Source organism: Cyprinodon tularosa, unplaced genomic scaffold, assembly GCF_016077235.1.
Source record: "Cyprinodon tularosa strain WSP-4 unplaced genomic scaffold, ASM1607723v1 ctg810, whole genome shotgun sequence".
Classification (NCBI taxonomy): Eukaryota; Metazoa; Chordata; class Actinopteri; order Cyprinodontiformes; family Cyprinodontidae; genus Cyprinodon; species Cyprinodon tularosa.
In genome coordinates, this window is record NW_024039575.1 from 266,881 (window position 1) to 291,793 (window position 24,913).

A 24,913-nucleotide genomic window follows, 5' to 3' on the forward strand; every position below is an offset into this window, starting at 1 on the left:
AACTAGTTTGTTTCCAATTAAGGGTTGGCCACTCCCATCTCCACCAGTGGTTAAGGCAGAGTCAAAGGGGCAGGGTCAAGCAAAATAACCAGTCCCTCATCCTGCCATATCTTTATTAAAGATACCAAAGAAATCTCATGCCAAAACGAATGACATGGCTTTTCAATTAATTCCCTTGAACTGCTACCTCTATTTACACCTTTGACTCTTGCAGCATTTTCACTTTATTTGAAGGTCTGTTCAATTAAAATCAAAATTGAAAAATTTATTTAAAGCAAAAACAAGCATTAGACAATTTTTTAATCCTTATCATTTTTTTTTCCAGACCTTCAAATAACTGTTCATGTCTCCACAGACATTATGAAAGCTTGCTTAGATGCTTCCTCTTTGTGTTAAAGCTGAAAGCACCAGATGGGTTAGTGTGTTCATTAACTTGGTTTGCTTTTTTTAACCTGGTTATGTTCAAGCTTTTGCACACATACTTTTTGTTTATGGTCACTCCATATCCTACATGCATATCATGGACCACCTAAAGAAGCAAAGCATTTAAAAGCCATATTTATACTATGTACCCAAAGGCCCAAGCTGAGATGCTGGAAAGTTCTCAAAGCCTTTCAGATTTTCCAAAATTTCTTTATATTAGACTCACTTTGAAAAACATTCTACACACTGTACTGCACGATAACAAAGCCAATGTAGGCTTTTTAAATTTTTACTCATGATAGAAAATAGATAAAGTAAAGCTTCTAGCTAAAATAGATGTTTTTATATTTATTCTGTTTGGAGTCAATTTGCTTCTCTGTTTGTTCAATGTGCAAAATGGAGATAACAAACATTTGTCTCCTTAGGGTTGCACATTGATGCTCAGTGAAAAAATATATTCTCTACTTTTCTATCTGCTTTTGCTTTTTTGTACTTTAACTTGAGAAGAAGACATTCTTTATGATGATAGGATTTATTGACATGGAAAATTCCATTCAAATACAATATCCCCATTTCTATACACCATAGCATTAATATTTACAACATAGGGGCATACCATCCAAAAAGTGGTCAGCCTGCCAGGATTTTTTGAACAATACATTAAAAACTCAATGTGGAATCATATATAAAATTATGTTTCTATATTTACTCAAGTTATCCTTTCCTTGTTTTTAAAAGTGGAACTAAGGTGTAAACTGCCTTGTGAAAATGTTCAGCCCCTTGAACTTTTGACCTTAACCATATTTCAGGCTTAAAAAAATAGAAATTTGTATTTATTTTGTGAAGAATCAACAAGTGGGACACAATCATAAAGTGGAATGACATTTATTGGTTAATAAACTTTTTTAACAAATAAAAAGATAAAAAAAAATGCAAATGATTCAGCCCCTTTGAGTTAATACTTTGAACCCACCCTTTTTGTTGTGAATACAGCTGCAAGTGGCTTGGGGGATGTCCCTACCAGTTTTGTACATCGTGTGACTAAAATTTTTGCCCATTCTTCCAGCAAAACAGCTCGTGGGGGGGAGCAGTGAGGTTGGACGGAGAGCGTTTGTGTGTTTTCTGTTCTTTCCACAGATTCTTGATTGCATTCAGGTCTGGACTTTGACTTGGCCATTCTAACACCTGGATATGTTTGTGAACTATTCCATTGTAGATGTTGCTTAATGTTTTGGATCATTGTCTTGTTGGAAGATGCATCTCAGTCTCAGTTGCAGATCTCTAAACACACAGCCTGTCGGTAAAACGGCGAATACGTCCTTTTTCAAAAAATCAATGAACGTAGAGCTTCTTTCTGCTCACGTTTCAACGAAAACCCCAAGTCTAATCCTTCCAAAGCTGATTCCAAAGCTGAGTCAAAAAGCCATCAGAGCGAGCAGTCCTTCACACACGACTATGCAGAGAGAGGGCTGCTGCAGATGGGCTGTGGTTAGCCCTGGCTGCTGTTAACTTCAAAGCTCCGCTGGTTGCCCCGGTCCTCTCAACTTTGGAAATAGTTTTTTTAATTAAGTAAATGGTAAATGGACCATGTAGTGACGTTTTAAAGTATAATATTCTCACCTCAAATTATCTTAAAATGTGCTTTTATTGGTAAACAGAAACAGAAAGAGAACTTTTAACTTTCAATGGAACGCTCAATTGAAAGCTGCTGCTGTGCATGCTATTGTGTTTAGCAGCTTTGTCGTCACACCGTCAAAACCCTGCCGGCTTTGCATCCAAAAATTCAAAACACATCTCTTCGTTGTGATTGGCCCACCAGATATAGGGCCTGGAGCATTGATTGAGGCTAGACCCACTAGGCAAAAATTATTTAGGCCGCTGGCGGGTGGGGCTAGTTTACTAGGCTATAAGAAATGGCTTTGTTCCATAAAGGCCAGATTTGTGCAGTAGACAACTGATTGCGGTTCTATGGACAGAGTCTTCCACATCAGCTGTAGATCTCTGAAGTTTGTCCAAGAGGCATCACATTTAGGACGATTACTCTGTTGACTCTTCTTATTTGTGTAGAGGGACGGTCTTATACTCCTTCCATTTCAATGTTATCACTTGCACAGTACTCCTTGGGATGTTTAAACTTTTTAAATCCAAATCTGGCTTTAAGCTTCTCCACAACAGTATCTCAGACTTGCCTGGTGTGTTCCTTGTTCTTCATGATGCTTGCAACGCTTTAAACAGTTCTCAGAGACTATCACAGAGCAGGTGCATTTATATGGAGACTGATTACACATAGGTGGATACTACTTATCATCATCAGTCATTTTGGTCAACACTGGATCATTCAGAGATCCTCCCTGAACTTCTGGAGAGTTTCCTGCCCTGAGAGTAAACAAGCCAATTCATCTTGCACACCCTACTGTTCAGTTCAGATTTTTTTGTTCAATTTGTTAAAAAAATAAATAAAAATGTTCTGCTTCATGATTGTGTCCCAGTGCTTGTTGATTATTCACAAAAAAAGAAAAATGTTATATGTTTATGTTTGAAGCCTGAAATGTAGCAAAAGGTGAAAAGTTCAAGAGGGCCGAACGCAAGGTACTGTATGCTATTTTATGCTATTGGTAATACAGTAGTTGAGCACTGCAAATCTAAATGAGCGGAAGAAAAAAAAAGAAGACATACAGCAAACCCTTATAAAAAAAAAAGAGGTCCGTGGTGTTTAGGGCTAAAAGAAAAACAAAAAAAAATATATATATAAAGCAGATGTCAATAAGCATATAAGAGTATTGCTCTTGCAGATGTTCAGTTGGGGACAACTTTGTGCATTTTGCAAAAAAAAACAACCAATTTATTGAGTCTAAAATAAAGAAATGTAGAAAATGTGAAATTGTTTGACAAGTTTCCATCAGAACAATAATCATAGTTCAATTCAGATAAATAGAGCAACTCCTGAATTGAACTATAAGAAACATCCTAATCACCACCCAACAGTCCCTCTATTTTACCTGAGGTCCTTGAAGGCCAGTTACTCCCTGAGGTCCAGGAGGGCCAGGAGGGCCAGGAGGTCCCGGTGGGCCCTAAAAAATACAAACAGACGACAAATAGTACCAAGATAAAAGCATAAAAAGGAGATGTTGGGAGTCAAATATCTCAGACAAAGCAGTTTTTTTCTACTGGTGACAGATCCAACCTGAGGCCCAGGCTGCCATACATTTGATACGGTTCCCGGAGCTCCCTTCAAGGCAAGAATAGGCAAAATCAGAGCAGCAAAGGTGAAACTTATGATGTTAAAAATAAATGTCAACAAATGCCAAACCACAGTAAGACACAAAGTAATAACAAAGCATTTTTTCAACCCATACCCATATCCTTATAAGATACAGTTAAGAATCAGTTTTCTGTCATCTATTTTCTATGCCCTTATAATGTATAGAACTTTCTCTTTAGTTTATCTTTTTAGGGTTCTTTTTTAAAAATCAGTACATATGTGTTTAAAAACATATACTCACAGGTCCACCCACACTTGTAGACACAGATGAGATGCAGTTACAGTCTCCTGGTTCCCCCTGGAAAATTATTACATAAAATGACCAAAAAGCTTCAAATAAAGTTATTTCTGCATTTTCAAGAAGTCCCTGCACAACATTTTCCTATCTATGTATCTACAGTATTCTATCTCCAGGTTCTCTAAAGTCTATTGTAGTTTTTCGTTGGACACTAAAACTGAAAGAGTGTTAAGATTAGAGCTGATCCAACTAAATGTTTTGTTTCTACATAATTTTTTTTTTTTTTTTTTTTTTTTGGATGCTCCAAGATTCCTGTTTTTCTATAAACATGTGCATGCCTGCGTGTTTTTCCACTACCCTGTGAGGGGCTTTGGCCTATCCCAGGTGCACCATCACCCAATAGTTACCAAATACCTGTGGTTTAATGAGATCACAATTATCTCTTTTGCTTTTAAAAACAATGTATTTCAAACAGCGGTGGGGGACGTGAAGTCACTGAAATAGGTGAGTCAAATCTGCACAATGAATTGAATTGTGCAGATTGATCACATGGTAAAGAGATGACTTGTTGACTCCACATCTCCCATCTCTAAAATTTCTAAAATCCTCCCTAGTTTAGCTTCAAAGTTACACAATATAAGATCACCTTAGTGTTTGTAAGTTTTGTGACAATTTTTGTTATGAGGCTCTGAAATTTAACCATCACTTTAATTGATAGAAAAAAAGCAAACAAACATGGTAAATATTGGAATTGTTTTCCAATTTAGCTATCTATATCATTGTCATATTATTTATCCTACAATGGATTTCAGCATTCGAGAATATTTTGCGTGTCTATTAACGATGGCCGTTGATTATGAAAATACTGTTTTTACATATTATGTCTATTGGGATAAAGGGTCAATTATTTACATAGGGGTACAATATGTGAATGGAGTCAGTTTGTTTAGAAATTAACTTATACTTTTTTTCCCAAAACTGATGAGCCCTTAACTCTATTATATAAAAAGGTAATTGTTCTAAAATCATTATGCGAGTGCCTCCAAGTAATTTAAAACATTTAGCTGAATCATAAAAAGATATGTTATGTATGATGCCTTTAAGTGCAGCTGCTTATGCCAGGGAATATCTTCACATGTCCTTGCCATCTGGCCTAGCTGAGGATGAAAATCTACATATTTTTATAAAAAATGCATAGAAAGTGTCATACTGGAGCTTATGTCATATCCAAAGAGTTTCGATTATCTTAAGGCTATGGATCAGTATTAGGGTTTTGAAATGAATTGTGCTTGCAATATAATCACAATTTAACAAAACGCAATTTTCAAATCAGAGAGGCCCTGATATTTAATCACACTATGATTAACAAGAGAAACACACTCAATTTCTCCAGCCCTTTAGGTACTGATTAAACACTTGCAATGGGTTTGTTGTCAAAAAAAGGTAGAAGAAGTCACAGCCAGTGTTGTCCATGAATGCGTTCAATAAATATGTTCATATTTTTTGTGAATGGTGAAATGAACGGATACGTTTTGAAATAATGCAAGTAAACGAGAGCGACATTCACTCTGAAAAGAATGAGCAGCACAGAGCCCACGTTCGCTTTCAATTGATAATGACACTCTCTATTGGATTACATCAGATTTTACTGCACTTATAATGGCAAACATGACATGTCAGTGTGTCTACTGCTAGTACTATTCTGCATGATTCAGACTCATCTACTGGTATTTCTGATGCCAGTCTTGCAGAGCGAGTTTTATGAACTAACAAACAAATACTGGGACAGGAAAATCTCACATTTTTGTGTAAACTGTGCCCACTGGGACTTAACAAGTCCATAAGTCAGCTATGTCCTCTGAAAATTTAAAGCGACACATCGAGTTATATTATCAGAGCTATCCTGGGAAATATCTGCAACTGAATGAGAAACGTGAAAAAGAATTTTTCATACTGATCTTTTCAGCAGAACCTGTATGTTTCTGAAGTTCTGTGTAATTTGGCTAAATAAAGGCTGCACATACATTACAGCTTAACTGCATCAAATACTTTCCACTCCTCTCTATGTATTTGGACCACACATTCAAATTTAAATATGAGGTTCTATTGTGTAGGATTGTGGCTTGATTTACCAAATGAACTTTAACTGGTTCATTTATAGGTTTGTGAACTTAGTTCATTTTTGAAAACTTAAGCAAAGAATTTGAGCTAGTTCTTTTTAACTAGGAAGTGGCACATCATTGGCTCCAGTTTGCACACAGATCCATGCATGCAAGAAGACACTTTTTCACTCAATGGATACAATAAAGTTTTGTAGTCTTGGACTATGATCAAGCAAGCTTTCAAAAACCAAAGGTCTGGGGTGAATAAGCTTTGGGTTAGTGCAAAGGAAAATTAAAATAAAATCACGATCACAATTTAGATTTTTGGCTAAATTGTTCACCCTAATCAGTAGCACAGCTGAATCACATTGGCAGCTTTGCAACACTGTAGAGTGGCATATGAACAAACGCAGATTCCCCTGACAATCTTCTGACACTTGCTTTGCAATAATCAGGTCAACAAATATACTTCCTCCTGTTTTGTTTTTCTTCACTTTATTCTAACTTTTAAATTATCTTTTGTGAACACTTGAGTCCCTTATTCCACACCCTAAAGCCCTGCCTCTTTGCTTCTTCATCCAATGCTTCCTCATAGTAACAGTCTGAACTGGACTGGCTCTGATACAAGCAGTAATTAAAATTCTCATATGTAGCGTCTCTCTTCAGGCCAACAAAAGGGCTCATCTGCCAACAGCAGCACACTTGTCACCTCTACTGCTACTCCGTCTGTAGCCATGGGTCCACATATTCACGGTTGTTTCTGTATGATTTTGTCCTCTGGTGAAAACGACCAGTCATTGGAGACTGTTGAGCCTTTTCCTGTGATTGCAATCTGTTTCACACCCTTTTATTGAAACCCCTCTAGTCCTTGTCATTTGAACAAAATAGTGAACTTACTTTGTCCCCTTTGGCTCCATGAGACCCCTGCAAGAGAATGAGATACACATGCACATTGAGAAACACAGAAGTTACTGTTGCTTTGTTTCACCTAGGAGCAAGTTGAGCGGAGTTAACAGAGTAAGGATGAAATGGTAGCAGACTTCTCCTTTCCTATGGTTTGAGGCAGAAAGCCTCAGTAATGCCTGAAACAATTCCTAAAAAAGTTTGGGGTAAACTTAAACTCTTCAAAGAAGCACACATAAAGAACAACTTTTTTCTTTGGCTTCTTCCCTGAACTGCTAATGAATATACAGAAAGGATGAAAACCAAATGAAAACATAAAACAGATTATAACTCACCGGTCTGCCATCCGCCCCTGGAAGCCCTCTAGCTCCCTGGTTTCCATCTTTACCCTTTACGTCAATAGCAATTCAGTCATATTTTGATAGGGAGGCAAGAAAAACATGTATATGGCATGTCAGTCTGGCAATCTTAATAACAGTCTAGGATAAATATAAACAATAACATAATTATAAAAGTAAATGATTAATATTAAAATCTACCGGAGGTCCTGCTATTCCGACACCTTCTGGTCCCCGTGGCCCTGGAAGCCCCATATCACCTCTTGAACCCTGTTACAAAAAGAAAAAAAAAATGTTTGGGATATGTTTTAGAAGTAGATGTCATCATTAGGGATAAAAACGTTACCTTTTCCCCTGCAGGGCCAACAGGGCCAGGTAATCCTCCAACACCAGGGGGACCCTAAGAAAATGAACAGATTCGACAAAATAAATAATTCATTGGTTATAAAAGTAGCTGTATACGTTTTAAGAGAAACTCACCGCTAGTCCTGGGAGACCTCTTGGACCTTCAATGCCCTAGAATAAAAATGAAATTTAACTGAAACAGCAACATATCAACAGGGCAGTGGGTGGGTAATTGTATAGAGGTGCCTAACTGATCACAACCGATCAGGTTGTTTCTGTATTTTTTTATACAGTATGGACAAATATATGTTTATTGGTATTTTTTTGTATCGATAAATTCCTTACATTTTAGATTTTTTTATTTTAAAAATCATGAAAATCAGACATTTTCTTTTATTCTTTCTACATCACAACTGTGTGCCATGCGTGGGTATGTTGAATAAATTCATAAGAAAAACCTTCATGGCTTGGGTTACAATGTGACAGATGAGAAAATACCAATTCTTACTTGTGGCCCTTGAAGGCCGACTCCTGCAGCCCCAGTTTCTCCCTATCAGGGGCAAGCACACCATAGATTGGATTAAAGTGACATTAGTAAACTAGATAAAGGTACAATTCTCTCTCTCTTTCTTTCTCCATATATATTTATATATATATATATATATATATATATATACATCTTTTTTTTTTGTAAAACAAAATTCATACTTTGCTTCCTTTGGGACCAGATGGGCCCTGCACACCTGGTAAGCCAGGTTTTCCCTGAAGAGAACAAATGTAAGTTAAACTTCAGTTTTAAGTGCAAAGATAAAAATAAATTCCAGCTCCAGTTTACAGTTTGGCCCGGTTTCCCTGCTCCTGGGGATCCAGGGTCTCCTTTCTCTCCTTTGGGGCCTGGCACAGCTACACCATCCCCCACCACAGCACCAGTGGAAGAACAGGAAGTGCATGCATCTCCCTGACAAAACAAACCAAAAGCATGATAACAAACTTTCAGGATGAGTCAAAATAACAAATATTTGTGTGCTATAATCTCTTATTTATTTATTTTTTGTTTGTTTTTGTTTTTTTGTTTGTTTTTTTTACAAAAGAAATGAACACTAGTTCACATCTATTTAAAGGTGATCATGATAAGTAGAGCTTTAACTCTTCAAATAGTATTTTTGAATAAGTCACCAAAAGGCAAATCAAGCAGCAGCAGTTTGAAATAAAAAGTACTTTGTGCTGCAATTTTACCTTCTCTCCCTTTAAGCCCATTGATCCATCCCGGCCAGGCTCTCCAGGTAGTCCCGGGACTCCGGGGTCACCACTCAGTCCCTTTTCTCCCTGTTCGCCTTGCTCACCCTGATAAGACACAAAAACAACACAAAAAGCACAAATAGAAACAGTGACGTCTTCTAGCTTTGATCGGAATTGCGTGTTTATGTTCAAAGTACAGATAGAAAAAAGGTTGTTATTCATTCAAAACGTGTTTCTCAAATAAAGAAAATAATTGCAGCTTAATTATTCCAACAACTCTAAACTTTGAAGTTGAAGTTCAATGACTCTAGAGGTTCTATGGGAATTTAAGCAGCTGGCTTTGTTTATGGTAAATGTATTTATAAGATTAACTTTTGAGGTGTAATATGAAGCACAAGCTGGAGAATGTTACCTCAATTAGTGAAAATATTGAAATAGCACAATTAGATGGTTTATTTTCTTAAGATAATACAAGGTAAACTTACCTTTTCTCCCTTTGCACCAGACAGACCTATTGGTCCCTGTTAAAAATAAAGATGAGAACTTATTTAGTTGCAGAATAGAGTAAAACCGTTGTCTGTTCAGATGGAAAAAAGCTGCTGATATAAAGCTGACATAAGAACACAGTATGTTATGTGAATAGATGTCAGAAGAACAAAGACATTTATCGTAATTAGTGACTGCTCCATAGTGCCTGGATAATTCTCTTATACTATGTTAATACAATGAGTAAATTGTATTAACATATTGAGTAAATTAAAATGGGTAAATTTACCACCAGGGTTGAAGTCTTTCCAGCCTTGTAAACTTTTTACTCACCCAGATGGTGGGTAACTAGTTAAAGTATGTTGCACAACAAAGAACAAAGTATCAGCCCTGGTCTTGTGGAAATAGTAAAATGTTAATTTTGATGCCATTAATAAATGTCAGCTTGTAGACACAGAACAGATTTTTTTGTACTTTTGTTTACAGAGGGAGAAAAGAACCCAATCTATTTTCTCTTTAGGGAGGCAGCATGGGTTTCTTTTTCTTTATTATACTAATATGCAAATAAACTCCACAAGATTGCAACTTAAAATGAGATTAAAATTGTTCTAATCAATCTCACCAGTAGAATTGAACAATCCATCTGGCTACTTCTTTTTTACCATTGACATTTTTTGACAGTTTTCTTCTTCTTTTTTTTCTTCCCATTTCCTGGGGCAACGTTTTACCTGTTTGCCTTCAGCTCCAAGACCTGGAAGTCCAGGGAGACCTGGAGGGCCAGGTTCACCCTTTTTTCCCTCAGGCATTTTGAGGCCAGCTGGTTTTTTATCAACATCTGATGCTGTGCACACACCACAGTCACCCTAGAGATAAACAAGGAGTCTAAATTAGTCTGCATAACAGAGTTAAATATTGCATGACACAATAAAAGACACGTACCCTCTCACCCTTTGGGCCCGGTACCCCAACACCAGGCATTCCTTGTTCTCCCTAGTAGGAGAACAGAAAGGTCCATCACACTATCATAAGGTTACAGTATATATATTGAATTATGTACTTATATATTATTTTATATTTTAAATCAATCTATCATAACAATGCACATGTGAAAGATTTCCATAGGCCTTTGAAATGAGTTTATGCATAGATCAGACCAAAAGCATTAAATGTCACTATATCACTTTTAATTTATTTATGCTAAGGCTTAAATAAAGAAAGGAAATATTACAGCTCTAAGACCCACTTTTACTATATGACAGATTTTACACTGAAATTAATTTATAGAGGTTAACACTTGTCTGGCATATCTCATGTTCAAGACCTTGTAGTTGTCTATAAAGTAGCATTGATGATGAACACTGAGGTAAGCTTAATAGGATATAAAATAAAAACAATTTTTTTTAACTAGATTGACATAAAAACAGCTCTGGCTCAGACTTTTCCTATGAGTTGAAATAATTTTTCATACAATAATACCAGGGCAAAGAGTTTTCCCTGTAAGAAATATATATACTGTTTCTAGATTTTTATTATTTGGATGATCAAAACATGTTTCAGAGCAAATCTTAAATACATTTCTTTGAATAAAGATGAAAAATATTCAATTTAATGAAGAAACAGGAGTAATCCAACAAAACATGCCCCTACTTTTACCAGAGAGCTCGCTCTCTGATCTAATAACTGACTGTGGCTGCCCTAGAAGCAAAAACTGCCATCAAACATTTGTGATAAACATTTAATCCTTCAAATCTCTTAGGAGGAATTCCGGCCAACATTTACTTCCACAAGTGATATTTCCTTCAGCGTCATTGGAAGATTGTGGAGCATGAATGTCCTGTTTAAGGTCATGCCAAACGTCACATCTTGGATTAAAGACGGCAACGTCAAAACTTTGCCAAGAATTATAGCTTTACACTTTTCTTCAGGATTTTCTGGTGGAAATAATTATTCATGTCTCCATAAATTTTTAGTTGTCAACACAATTCTGTCGCATTTTTCTTTTCTAGGACATCCAAAAAAAGCACTGTAGCTAACTGTAATGGCGGAAGTGCTAAAATGTTCCCTAAGTACCAAACGTCACACAAGCTATCTGAAAAGTCAAATGAAAGTGTGAAGAAAAATAGTAAAATAAAACTATTTTGAAAATGTGAGGATGAGCTTTCAAAAGTGCTTGTCAGAGTTTAGAATATCTGTATTCAGCTGGTGTAAGGGAATGTGTTTCTGCTTACTGCATAGTTTCAAACTAAATTGCATATTTAGCTATATTTTAGCAGCATTGTCTTCAAGCAATGGAAAAGCACTGGTAAAACAGAGAGAGAGAAGAGCGCTGGACTTTTGGTACTCTGAGAATACAGAGGAAGAAGAAAACAGAAAAAACCTTGAGGGCCTCCAACACCCACTTCACAGCAGCCATGTTGTGTATAACTGTCGACTCAATCTTAAGGAAACTTTCTAATTATCTATTAAAGGAAGGTCTGTCCATGAATGTTTCTGCCAGGCTGTGCAAAGTCAGTTTTATTTTTAAATAGTCACATGTGTAAAACATGAACAGGGTTTAATTTAATTGTCTATCTTCAATGATAGAACAGGAGAAAAAGTAAAAATTAGCAGAAAGAAAATACATTTATTTGTTTGGTTGCAAGGTTTGCAAGAGTTCGTCTCTTAACCACATTTCCTACCTTTGCACCTTTCTGTCCATCCTTCCCACTGCCCCCCCTTGGTCCAGGTTTCCCCTGTATGCATGGCCATATTTCACTTTATTACATCACCAGGTTTGGAGTGAGAAAAATTCAGATTCAAAGGGCTGAGGCTGAACTCACCGTCTTTCCATCGGCTCCCGTTCTGCCTGCATTACCCTGTAGACGGATAACTGAAAAGATCACTGAAATTCCCCATTTTGATAAAAACTGATTGCTTTTTAAATTGGTAATTCACACCTCAGAGTTAAGTTGTACCCTATGGGCAGCTATGTCAGATAATATTGGTTCTTGAGTACCTTGGCTTTTTCATAATAAGTTTCTTGCTGCGAAAAAGAATCTTATGGGAGGAGGTTTGAGGCCCTTAAAATTAGCCCACTGCTGTGATTATCATCCTGATGCAATTGATTAAGAGCTCTGCTCCTAAACCCTACCAAGTTGGCCCCTCTTATAAAATCCATATTTGCTCCTGTACTGTATTACATCTTTTTTTTCTGCTCCATACCTGCTGTCCTTTAAGGCCGGGTACACCGATGTTTCCTGGCTCCCCCTAGGAAATAATAATTGGACAATGTATTATTTGAAGAAGGCTTTAAAGAGCAGTATGCAAGCAGCAAAAATTGCAAGACATCCACTTTCACTTTTTCAATTAGATTTTTTGGGGCGGATTAAAAAAAGACTTACTTTTTCTCCTTTCTGTCCAATCCCAGGCTCCCCTTTCGTTCCCTTTTGCTGCTGAGTTTGTGATATGACACCTGGGAGGAGATTAGCTGGCAGTTCTCCAAGGGTAGGGCACGGAGAACAAGATTCTCCCTAAAGCACACCGAACGTATATCATTTTAAAATAAACATCTTACATTGTGCAAGTAAAAATAAATACTTGTATACAATATAATTTTATTAACATCTATCAAATAGGAAAATGTACAAGTGCGACTATTATTTACATTTTGCTGCTACAGGTTTTTATGAGCTGTTCACATGTTTAACCTGAAATGATTTTCCAATCCTTTTTAACAAATAACAATCAATCAGATAGAAAGCCTTTTTAAACAATCACTATTATGAGTCCCAGGAACTTCAATAGGGCCATTCCATCAGACAAATATGCTATTATTTACATGATATAAACTAAGCTTAGGCCTTAGATCTGTTGCAGTTGTCCTGCTACCTTTACTTTATTTTAACATGTTTTGCAGCATCTAACGGTTTTCTTACAGTGTTGCAATTAATTTATCTTCATAATACTTTTGAAAACATTCTACATCGGTGCTGCAGAAAAGCACAGACTGGGGATGTAGTGTTAAAGAAAATGTGCAGCACTTATTTCTTTGTACACACCTGTAGCAACTGAAGATTAACAAAGTAAATAATGGTCTTATCTAATCAGAGGATCTTTTACAGGTTTGCCATGTCCCTAAATGACTTTCAGCAATTTTCCAATGTTGTAATTTCTTCTGTCAACAATGGCTTTCTTTTGCCGCGCTTCAACAAAGACTGGATTTGTAAAGTGTACTTCTGACTGATATTTCCACCTGAGCTGTGGCTCCTGAAAAATTGCCATGGGTTTCTTGAGGGTTGCCATGGGAAACTGATTGAGCTGGATTTTGTTTTGGCATAAGATGGATAAGACTGTATCTGAATGTATTTCATATGATTTAAATTTCTGTTTTTCATTTAGATCATCCTTCCCTTTCCTTTAACTATACAATTTAATGCTACATTGTGTTAGTTTAACAAATACATTGAAGTTTGTAATGTAAAAAAAATGTGCATGACATGTATATCTAAAATATCTAGCGCTATTGTAGCACTTTTTTATGGAATATGCAAAACAATTATAAAAGTGATAATAAAGACTAGAACTCTGACAGGTCTATTACCAGGATTTGTTACAAAGCTTTTCTACGCAATTAGGTAAATAAACAGAGTAGTCCGTAAAGCAGAAGAATGACACTACTGTAACCTTTTCTCCTTTGGCGCCATCTGATCCTGGTTCTCCCTGCCAAAAGATAGAAAAAACACAGACATCCAAATTAAACCCCAGCTCATCCTGCCAAGCTCATTCGGAGGGAGATCTTGTATCTGAACAAAGCACTGTAATTCTTCTAGTCAATGCAGTTAGGCAGATGTTATTAAAGTGTTAGTGTGGGTGCAGAGTGGAGTGGTTGTGTGGTCTCAAGCTGACTGGCTTCCATTGTTGTAGACCTGCATGACTTATGAGGCTCCTAATGTAGGAGTTTGAGTGGACTTTTTTGCATTTGTGCAGTTTGGTTCAGCTAATTTTGCCCGAATCTGCTCAGGGAAAGAGTTTTACATACAGTGCTGATGTTAGCATATCTGAGGAATGCAGATGAGAGTGTATTGGTCAAACTCAAGCAGAATATGAATTAACTACAAATTTAAATGAATAAGTAGAAAACGTCATACCTTCTGTCCTGCTTTGCCATCTGCACCTTCAAGACCCTGATAAGAAAAAGGGAAGTTAAAACAGTTTATCAAATTTTAAGATGTCTTTAGAAGGGCCCTTGAACAGATTTTCTTTAATACGGTAGTTATATTTTTTTAAAAATGTTAATATATGTATTTATGTAGAATTTTAACTGGGTCATGGTTAGGTTTAGTTATTGGGTTGGGTATTTACTGGCAACGATGTGGTAGAGTCAGATTTAGCCAATAAAAAGCAACAAAATAACTGGAAGGCAATGCAAAACATAAAGACAAAAGAACCTAACGTCTGTCTAAATGGGTTGAGTGTTCTGTTATGCTCTTAAAACTATAGCCAGTTTGGTTAAAGCAGCTTTTTCCATTTAAATAAGTTAATCTAAAAACTGCTTTGGATTCTTTCACATTATGTAGTCTGATTTAGCTTTTTTTGATGACCTAAAGCATTATAACACAAACAAGCAAGCAACCTAGAACTCTTTTAAGGCACAAATACATTTTCACAGCACTTTACCTCTCTTCGCTTTACCTCCTTCTCTCTCTACCCTAACCAGGTATGACAGATTGATGCTGGCACTATTGGAAATCGTTGCACAGAGAATCTCATAAGGCCAAAGATTTATATTCCATCACCCCTCCTCCACAAATCATTCCCTATTTCACCTGCTAGAGAATGTGGGAGTTATAAAAGGTAAAAGTTGGCAGCATGTAGTACAATTTGGACTCACTAGAGAGACAGAACGCAAGACCCTTGCCTTGGTGACTAAACTTTTGACAGCATATCAAGTCTTCTTCCCTTAAACTGTTTCAGCGCTGCAAGAATTACAGGGGCAAATACAATACCAAGGTAGAAGTAAATGCTGTGCTTTTCCTCAAAACGATAAGAAAGATTAAATATATATGCTATCACACGAGCGCTCAGGGTTCAATTGTCAGCTACAACTCATACCCTATCTAAAACTCTAATAAAACATGCAGCAAGATCATAAAAATGTAAAACTGAACATTCTGGCAGGTGCGGAATACATTACAGAGCAGTCAAACTGATGCATTTACAGGGAGTCCTCTCTCTCCTATCCCTGGTAATCCAGGCTCTCCTTTAGGGCCGGGCTTCCCCTGCAGGGCTACAGTGTTGGCAATGTCCCCGGACAGCACTGGGCATACTTCACATGGATCACCCTGAAGATTTATCACAATTTTGATACAGAAAATGTTGATTAGACTGCACAGAAATACGCAGATAAAAAGATTAAGAACGGCGCTTATGTGGTATTAAACCTTCTCTCCTTTTGAACCTGATGGGCCTCTTGGTCCCTAGGAAAACAACAGAATCCCCGTCAAACACTCATGTATCAGTTCACAATTCCTGTACAGTCTGTTAGCAGCTGAGGCATGCATTACTGAATATCAATCAATGTTCAGAAGAGTCTCTCACTGGATCTCCTGGCAATCCATCTTCTCCTTTAGGACCTCTGTCTCCCTATAGATTGAAACCTAAAAATTACTGCCAAACACCAAACATAGATTGAAAATGTCAGAGAAATCTGAAAACCCTAGTTCCAAGAGCGGGAAAATTTCAGTTATGGATGATTCTGCAAGCCTTCTTCAATTGGGTTTGCCCTCTAAGCATTATTATATTTTATTAAAACTAAGTATATATATATATATATATATATATATATATATATATATATATATATATATATATATATATATATATATATATATATATATATATATATATATATATATATATCAGAGATGGCAAAAGTACTCACTTTCCGTACTTGAGTAAAAGTACAGATACTTGTGTTAAAAAATACTCTGGTAAAAGTGGAAGTACTGATTAAACTTCTTTACTCAAGTAAAAGTAACAAAGTGCAGGCTTGTAAATTTACTTAAAGTATAAAAGTAAAAGTAGAAACCACTTTTTTCATGCCGTTGCCTACATTTTAAAAGGATGTCTGCCAATAGGACTAGATCTCCGTTGTGTTCATTTTCAATCATCTCGTTGTCCATGCTACTATGCTAACGCCACCGCCACCAAGCTGCAATGATTTACCGGCAATGAATACCGCCGAATCTGTCGATTCATCTTGTAGTGGTGCGTCAAATGCAACGTAGATTCCCATCCAATTAGATTGAATTTGGTATTGATGACGTGAAAAATAATAACGGTAACTCCATTGAAATGATTCAAAACTAAAGTAACGAGCCAATTTTTTTAAATGTAAGGAGTAGAAAGTACAGATATTTGTGTAAAAATGTAAGGAGTAGAAGTAAAAAGTCGCCATAAAAATAAGTAGTAAAGTAAAGTAAAAAATATCAGAAAAATCTACTTGAGTACAGAAACGAAGTATTTGTACTTCGTTAATTCCCATCTCTGATATATATATATATATATATATATATATATATATATATATATATATATATATATATATATATATATCCGAGTAGGACTAAAGTAAAAGACTGTGTCAAATTGACAAACTGCAATGTTTATATTTTCTTTTCTGCTTGTGTAAATAACTACATAGATTTTTTTTTTGTTTTTGTTTTGTGAACTCCTCCTTTTCATAAATTATTGTTACACTTCAGGTATTGTGGCAGACACCAGACTTTTTAGTAATTTGCTATCCAAAACTGTAAAGAGACTTTGTATCCAGTGATACTGATACTGCATGATTATGTTTTTTTTTTTTTTTTTTTTTTCCATTGCACTTCTACATAAATACATTTATTCTATATTATAACCCTCACTTTTGGAGCAGCCTTTGCCTTGTGACTTGCTCTCACGTTGGTGCCTCAGCAAAGCTTCCTTTTATGATTTATGTTTCAATGGTTATTTGAAATCCCTGAAATCATTGTTAATGTCACACTCTTAAAACTCTTATTTTGAAATAGAAAGGAAGCAGTTCTTAAGTTGCCCAATTGTGTTGTCAGGGTGAAACAGAAGGACTGGTTGTTGGTATTTTGTTATGTTTTCAAACTTATTTTTGATATGAAGCATTTTTTTCTGTTCCCAGAGAGAACAAAAAGCTTGACTTAGTAACATAAAAAAATATATTTAAACTCAGTAAAAATATAACTGTACAGGCCAACTACACTGAAATGAGCAGAAGAAAGCCCTGCAAAAATAAAGGGCTGTTTATGCATCTTGATTTATGTTTTTTATTTCTCAGCTGGGGCCATGGCAATATAAATTTTTTGAAGGGATACTCTGTGGCTCTTGCTTCCCAAAGAGTCCATTCCTCTTGATTAATAGTATTGTCATACTACTAAAACTCCACTCTCTGTTACCCACAACATCTCTCACAACACTGCATTCTCCAAGCATAACCAAACAGACAAGTGCTTGAACTGGACAAGGTAATGTAAGTTCAACTGAGATCTCACTAGCTTTTTCTTAAATATTTTTTTTTACATTGAAAGACTAGGGATATCATGTCACATTTATATCCATACAATCAACTAACTGTGTCAGAATTAAGAAAGCTGCAGCAATGTGAAGATTTACAGCATGCAAATCTTGGCTTTAACCTTAGTTGTAGTATTAATTATTCGTAAATACCAAGCTGCTTTAGCAGGGACAGTTGGAGTTTCTCCTGCAACCAAAAGGTTGGTGGTTTAAGCCCTGGTCCTGGCTTCTAATGTTGTCAAAGTGACTCATTTTTATTGGTTTTCTAGTTTACCAATATAGATTGATTAAAAACCCTACAAACTTAGATTGGTTGTTTTAACTAAAAGATTAGTTGGACAGATAACAACCACTTACCATTGGTAAATTCATCCATTCTGTTTTTAGAATGAAGAATCATATGTGAAAATAAAACAGGGTGTGTGCTTGAATGCCAAAATAAGGTAAATGAAAATTCAGTAGCCAACTTTTAATTATAATGATCACAGCAGCCATGGCTAATATGTTCAGCTACTGCAGACAAAGAAAAAGCAGCATATTCTGGTGTACTGGTGTGAAATGGTTTAGCTTTTATCATGTGACAACATCAGTTGAGTGATCAGGGGAAAGGCCTGACCAACTTCAAATGAATTCCACAGTCTGTTCTGCAGTTCACTAATTTGGTTATGTAACAGATGTAAAGTGCTCAGCTGTGACCTAGATATAAAGCCAACATATTTCTGTTTCTTTCTGATTCAAGCACTCACAGTTTAAATTGAGTTTCTAGAAGTAGTTTATGAGGATTTAGCTTCACTTTAGCCGCTCCTCCCCTAGCCAGTTTGTATTCCCTTACATTTCAGTTGATTCTGACACAACTGTTCTTAGACATGAAATTTCCTTCTGTCTTTTAGCTCCTCCTTAATCTGCAGTCTCTTCAGTCCTTATAAGCCAAAAAAGGCTCATTATGTTATTAAGTTGATGTTTATGTTATATTCCATGTTCAGTGTAGTTTAAACTGTAGACTAACTGGGAGAGATGTTGCAATGAAATCAAAGGTTTCATTTTTACAGCTCCAACCGGCCCTTTTAAAGACTTGATAATGCCAAGAGTACACAATAAAAAAGTGAGTTTAACAAGTGATCTGCACTTTTGTTGCTAACCATGAATAGTTTAAGAAAGTTTAACTTTCATTTATATTATTTTGTTAAAAGTGATTCTAGGTGTTCTTTCCCTCTGTAAGTAAATATATAAAAAATACTTTATGAAAATACATAATGCCAATTTTTTCTTCAGACAATGTTAAAAGAAACAACTTACCTTTTCACCGCCAGGTTCACCAGGAGGACCCTATCAGGTAAGACAAATGATACAGTTTAATATTGAGGACGTTTGATTTCTTTACTGAATCTTGGTTAGTGGAAAGGTCTCTTACTGGTAGACCAGGTTTTCCAACTCCTGGTGGACCTGGTAATCCGGGCTTCCCTGGCTCCCCAGCTAACCCTTCAGGACCCACCATACCCGGCTTGCCCTGGCAAAAATGTTTGCCACAGGTTCCATCAAATTCAAACTGAGCTGAATGAATGTGATAGACAGGCTGATGACAGAAAGTGTTAAACTTAAGATAGACAAACCTTCTGTCCCTTGGGGCCAACTACACAGATAGACCCTTGTCGACCCTGGAAAATGGTGACAGACAGAGAGGAAATTAACACAGCATTGTCCTTAGAAGAATAAAAACAATCCTTAATGTTTCTATAAAGAAATCCAAAGCTTGTCTCTTTACAAAAATGTATATGTGTAAATATCTCTAATATATATATATCTACATCTTTCACAAGGAGAAAATTAGAAAGGGTATCTGAAAGCCTGTGAGAGGAATAATCTTGAGTGGTGCATATGATATTTTCTGCCAGCCTGATTCAAGTCACATCAATGAGCACATTCATATTCAGAATGTCAGATGGATAGAGGGAGTAAAAAAATAAAAATAAAAAAAATAATAGAAAATCTATTCTCCACCAAATCCATCTGGGTACAACAAGCACTTAGCCTGGAAAGCAGCTAAATGTGAATACATCTGATGCCAAAAAACTGCTGGAATCCCTTAAAGCCTGTGAAGGCTGTAATTTGTTCCTCAAAGTTTTCATGCATTCACGAGCTCATTGCACCGTTCAAGGAAAGATTAAAAGGTTTAAGTCTTCCTGAATAGATGGCTGCCTGTGTAAGAGACAAACGGCCAAGTCAATGAAGCAGCATTGATTGTGCAAGCTTTGTTGCTCTAGCCTAATCTAACAGGCATTAACAGGTTGACTTAACGCAACAGGAGCGGGCAGATATCAATGGGAGTCTGAGTTTAAAGAGTGGCACCATGGGTTTACTGAATATCTGCTTAGGCCTGATAAAAGTAACCACATAACAGAATGTGAGTTTATGTCCAGGAGATGTACTCTCTTATTTGTATTACTGAAAACTTATGTTTTTTAACATCACTGTCTGACAGCTCTAGCTGTTTTGAAGACAAAAAAACACAAAACACCTACATCCTTCCCGGGAGTTCCTGTCAGACCCTGTGGACCGATCTCTCCTTTCTGACCTTTTTCGCCCTACACAAAGACACCAACAGCATGAGAGGTTAGAATCTAATTGGTTGATCATTAGAGGGGCTTTGTCTTGATTATTAATGAACAAAAATTTCTCCGACTACTCACCTTGTACCCAGTTGCCTGACCCCAGTTGGAAGGCACTCCCTATGGAGGCAATCAGCAGAGATAAGGCAAAGATCAATGATTAGACTCTGAAGAAGACACAATAATTTACAAAAACACACACAATCTGAAGAATGGGAAACGCAGGCATTAGCCTGCATGGACCAACACCAGGAGGCCAATCCTACATTTACATAAACCAAATCTAAGAAAAAGAGGATAGAATTTTAAAAACTAGATCAACTACCTTATTTTTTGTTATTATAACCACATATTTTATTTGATAGCGGTGAATAATAAGAAAGAAAAACTATGTTTATTCAAAAAAAGTATGGACAAAAAATGGAAGGAAATTGACACTTTAAGATTGTGCCATGTATAACTCTGAGCTTTTTTAATCAGCCAAACAACTTTAAATATATATCCAGAGCTACGTAGGGGCTAGATTCACAGTAAAACAAGTGGATATCTGTAGTTGCAACATGTAAAAAATGTTCAAGAGGTATAGATAGTTTTACAATTTATACATGTATTGCAAAGATTAGTCATTTGCAGCTTATGGTTTAACTTGCAAGTCTCCACATCTACAGTATATTCTTGCAAACAAATACATGCTAAATAAATCATTACTGGTAAACAACTATACAAAGAGGATAGAGCATAATTAATTCTATGGCTGAATGCCTGAAAATGTGGCTGTGAATAAAAAATCAACCTAAAAATGCTGGAAGGGGTTAGCTCGGTTGGAAAGCACAGGGACATGTTGCTGCAACCTGTAGCTGAAACTCTGGCACTCACCGACTCGCCTTTCTCACCCTTCTGGCCCTTGGGTCCGTCTCTGCACTGAGGTTGGAAACAATTAATTGGCAAATATTCACAGACCTCTTTTGGTAAAGAACAAAACAAGAAAAAAATACTGGCTCACTGATCTGTATGCCAGGACACATGGAAAACACGGCATACAGCAAGAGTGTGGGAAACAGCAAATGATTTACTTACTGGACCTGAACAGCCATCACCCTGAGACACAGACAAATGGAGGAGTGAGAAGTGGCTTGTGAGAGAGCTAAGGTATTAAAACACTGTAGTGTTCCTTCTTGGTCTAATAAGTTCAGCCTCAAATTGCTTCCATCAATTCCCATCAATTAATTGCCGTAATCTAAGTTTAAAATTACATCTACACCACATCCTTTATACTCACCCTGTCAGCTTTTTCTCCACTTAACCCAGCACCCAGGTTTACAATCTGCAACACACATAAATACACATCAACATACAGCTACCTCCTACATTAACATTTCTAACATCATCTCATAGAAATGAATTAAAGTAAAGATCAGAGATCCTTACATTCTCCTCCCTACTCTGGAGTAAACAACCACCACACTACAGACACAGAGAAAGAATGAATTAATTTTGTTTTATTTAATATGCACTTAAGGCGTTGGTGAGGAAATGAAGTTGTGTAGTTTCTGCTATCACCTGACAGTGGCACTCTTGCTTAAAGCTAAGTTCTGAAAATCTCACTGCTGCTATGTTATGCAGCTCAAAAGGATGAGTTATATGCAAGTGGGCATACGCGCATAGACATACAAGCATGCACACACACACACACAAACATCTCCCATGAGACCATGAGATCAATAGGAATGTCTGATTCCCAAAGCACAGGAGTGAGAAGACCAGCTGCTGCTGCAGGAGGGTGCAAACATGATCACAGTCACGTGCACACACCAAATAAGGAAAACAAATATAAATAACTGAAGCGTCTTTGGCGGAAGCAGGTAATTAAAGCTGAATTACCGCAGCCTGTGTTTCTGGGAGTCTGGCTTTCACACATCAGGAAGTTTGCAATATGCTGAAGTTGTGACTATGAGCTTGCCGAGTGGAGGGAGAGAGAGAACGCTTGTAAAACCACAGAGACAACGTGTAATTCTATCGCTTTCTTTTTTCCCCTCTTTCTCTCACAAACTACAGATCTATCAATGGCTGCTTTAACCAGCTGCAGTGACAACTCACTCTTTCCATGATCTCATCTATGGTCGTAAATGATTGAAAATAGGTACCAAAAATCCAAAAGTAAAAGTATTTGTCATGAATTTCCCTAATTTCTGTGTAAGATCATTAAAACAAGAATCTTTTATAAACTCTACTGCATGGTTTATGACTGCTGCCAATTATTGCATTATGACGTAAATACACACTAACATATCACCTACAAAAAAATGATAAAAAAGTTTGCATTAAAAAAAAATTAAAAACTTCTTGTTATTAAATATACTCGTAAGCCAAACATAGGGCAGCAACTGAAGGCATTAGGGCATCTAAAATTAAGACAAAGTTAAAATCAAATATATAAATGTGCAACAAAAGGGAATTGCTGTTAGTGTCTGCCTAACTTAGAAGGCTAAATGTATGCCCCAAAGAGCTGAAGCAATTCTAAAGGGAGCAGGGGGTCTAAGTCAGTATGAACGCAGTGCACCTAGTGCTTAATAGGTTTGCTATTATCCATAAGAGACATTAAACAATCCATGTTTAGTTGTTTCTTTTGTTAACTTTGTATACCAAAAACTGACCAATGATTTACTTCCTACAAACATTTCAAAAGAAGCAAAGTTACCATACTCCACACATATTTACTCACCTTTATACTTTTTTTAATTAATTTTTTACTTTTCTACAAACTGCAGCTGTAGTTCATGGTCAATAGATAACATTCACCAATCAAGGCAGCTAGAGAAGCATCAATACCAGATTTCTTCAAAGCATAGATGAGTAGAACTAGTCATATTTCAGAGTATAAGTATTAAACGAAAGCTTAGTCATAATAAAAAGTATTGGTGACTTTTCTTTGAAATGCTAAGCAGACAAATATAGATTTTACCTTGGATCTGGTAGAGCTGAGCTGCAGTAGAGAGGGTTTTTTTTCTGCATCAGGCAAGCTCTCTTTTAATGGCTGTAGCTACGGCAAACTTTTTGTTTTATTACAGTAACACCATCCTTGTCATAGAAGAGGTATCCAGAGTATCAGATTGTTTTTTTGATATAGGATTACTTGGCACTGGTATCAGGCCTGGTACTGGGACTGGTACACCTTATGACAGCCTAATATTTTTATGTGCTATATTACACATTTTTGAGGCACTCTGCCTAATTTTCTTTCATTGTTTTTTATATCTGAAAAGAAGATAATTTATAAAATGAAAGTAAGTTCATTGTCTTACATCATTTTGTTTGGTTAAGAGGCTATCAAATAACTTAACATTTAATTGATGATGTTTCTGTCAGGTTCACCAGAAACTCCTCAGCTTTCATTAGACACAGTAAGTAAGCAGCTGACCGCCTTAAGCAGCTTTTTGCAAGACAACATGGCTAAATGATACATTTGTCCTCAATAAAAACTTTTCAGTAACTTCCTGTTAAACCAAAAGTGCTATAATAAAATGTGAAGAAAAGTGTTTGTTTTTTTTTGCTGCTAAGTGAAAGACTAGGGCACTAACTCATGTACTGGTGGTCGAGCATTACGACCTTCTATTGATAGGGATTCCTGCAGCATCACAGTATGGACATAGGTCCATGACCTTTGAGGTCATGACCACGACTTGTGAGAATGATCCACTTCTGAACCTCACATTTGCAACCGCATTAAAATAATAGAGGTGATATAAAAATAAAAATAAAAACTCTGTATTTAGCTGTATATAACTCTGTATTTTAGTGTAAAGTTTTGGAATAATTTGTGGCTTTTGAACCGATTCATAGTGGGAAAAAAAAGAGAAACGGTGGAGGCAAATATTTTGATAATGTAAGCAGTACGTCAAGGTGGTATCAGAACCTGCAGGCACACTTAAAACAAAGCAATCATAAAAGCCTTTATGTCCCATCTGCAGCTCATTCAGTAAACTTAGCGGGTGTTAACATCATAGTGATAGATGTATTAAGGTGGGGAGGTTTTTTTGATGTATTCTAATCTTTGTCCTTCTGCTCTAATTCTTATTTTAGCTAGGGCCTTTCTTAGACATGGGAATTTGATATTGGTTTAGCATTGAAGTAACTGTCAAATACTCAGAGAATTTATTATGCTCTTTGACAGATATATTATAAAAAAGTAGTTTCTATGGAAAATTTCTATATATACAATTTTCTCTCAGAACTGAACTTATGGTGAGCTTTGGGATTGTGAATTCCGTAAAAATAGGAAGGACCTCTCAAAATACCAACATAGAACAACAGGCATCAGATTGTTGCTTTGTTAGAATCCCCTGGACACAATGACATTGTTTTGCAGACTTTAAGTTGGCTGTACATATTTGACAATCAGCAACACGGAA

General features: G+C 36.4%; 1 protein-coding gene across 8 annotated transcripts in view; it reads right to left on the minus strand.

Annotated features, from left to right (window-relative positions):
- col16a1 (collagen, type XVI, alpha 1) overlaps positions 1 to 24,913 on the minus strand; it is a 105,686-nt gene that overhangs the window by 31,846 nt on the left and 48,927 nt on the right. For 3 of the 8 annotated variants that reach the window (XM_038271929.1, XM_038271928.1, XM_038271933.1), the window contains 33 exons: positions 21,933 to 21,968; positions 21,784 to 21,828; positions 21,582 to 21,602; positions 21,381 to 21,425; positions 20,586 to 20,624; positions 20,418 to 20,480; positions 19,509 to 19,553; positions 19,310 to 19,405; positions 19,195 to 19,224; positions 15,913 to 15,957; positions 15,756 to 15,791; positions 15,534 to 15,656; positions 14,463 to 14,498; positions 13,999 to 14,034; positions 12,717 to 12,845; positions 12,538 to 12,582; positions 12,156 to 12,191; positions 12,015 to 12,068; positions 10,276 to 10,326; positions 10,065 to 10,199; positions 9,336 to 9,371; positions 8,848 to 8,955; positions 8,447 to 8,569; positions 8,320 to 8,373; positions 8,120 to 8,161; positions 7,747 to 7,782; positions 7,613 to 7,666; positions 7,468 to 7,536; positions 7,264 to 7,317; positions 6,923 to 6,949; positions 3,927 to 3,983; positions 3,608 to 3,652; positions 3,423 to 3,494 (listed from right to left, as the gene is read on the minus strand). In XM_038271929.1, coding sequence (XP_038127857.1) covers positions 3,423 to 3,494; positions 3,608 to 3,652; positions 3,927 to 3,983; positions 6,923 to 6,949; positions 7,264 to 7,317; positions 7,468 to 7,536; positions 7,613 to 7,666; positions 7,747 to 7,782; positions 8,120 to 8,161; positions 8,320 to 8,373; positions 8,447 to 8,569; positions 8,848 to 8,955; positions 9,336 to 9,371; positions 10,065 to 10,199; positions 10,276 to 10,326; positions 12,015 to 12,068; positions 12,156 to 12,191; positions 12,538 to 12,582; positions 12,717 to 12,845; positions 13,999 to 14,034; positions 14,463 to 14,498; positions 15,534 to 15,656; positions 15,756 to 15,791; positions 15,913 to 15,957; positions 19,195 to 19,224; positions 19,310 to 19,405; positions 19,509 to 19,553; positions 20,418 to 20,480; positions 20,586 to 20,624; positions 21,381 to 21,425; positions 21,582 to 21,602; positions 21,784 to 21,828; positions 21,933 to 21,968 — 1,923 coding nt within the window. The remainder of the gene's footprint in view (positions 1 to 3,422; positions 3,495 to 3,607; positions 3,653 to 3,926; positions 3,984 to 6,922; positions 6,950 to 7,263; positions 7,318 to 7,467; positions 7,537 to 7,612; positions 7,667 to 7,746; positions 7,783 to 8,119; positions 8,162 to 8,319; positions 8,374 to 8,446; positions 8,570 to 8,847; positions 8,956 to 9,335; positions 9,372 to 10,064; positions 10,200 to 10,275; positions 10,327 to 12,014; positions 12,069 to 12,155; positions 12,192 to 12,537; positions 12,583 to 12,716; positions 12,846 to 13,998; positions 14,035 to 14,462; positions 14,499 to 15,533; positions 15,657 to 15,755; positions 15,792 to 15,912; positions 15,958 to 19,194; positions 19,225 to 19,309; positions 19,406 to 19,508; positions 19,554 to 20,417; positions 20,481 to 20,585; positions 20,625 to 21,380; positions 21,426 to 21,581; positions 21,603 to 21,783; positions 21,829 to 21,932; positions 21,969 to 24,913) is intronic. The other 5 variants (XM_038271934.1, XM_038271930.1, XM_038271935.1 and 2 more) reach the window with 3 other exon arrangements.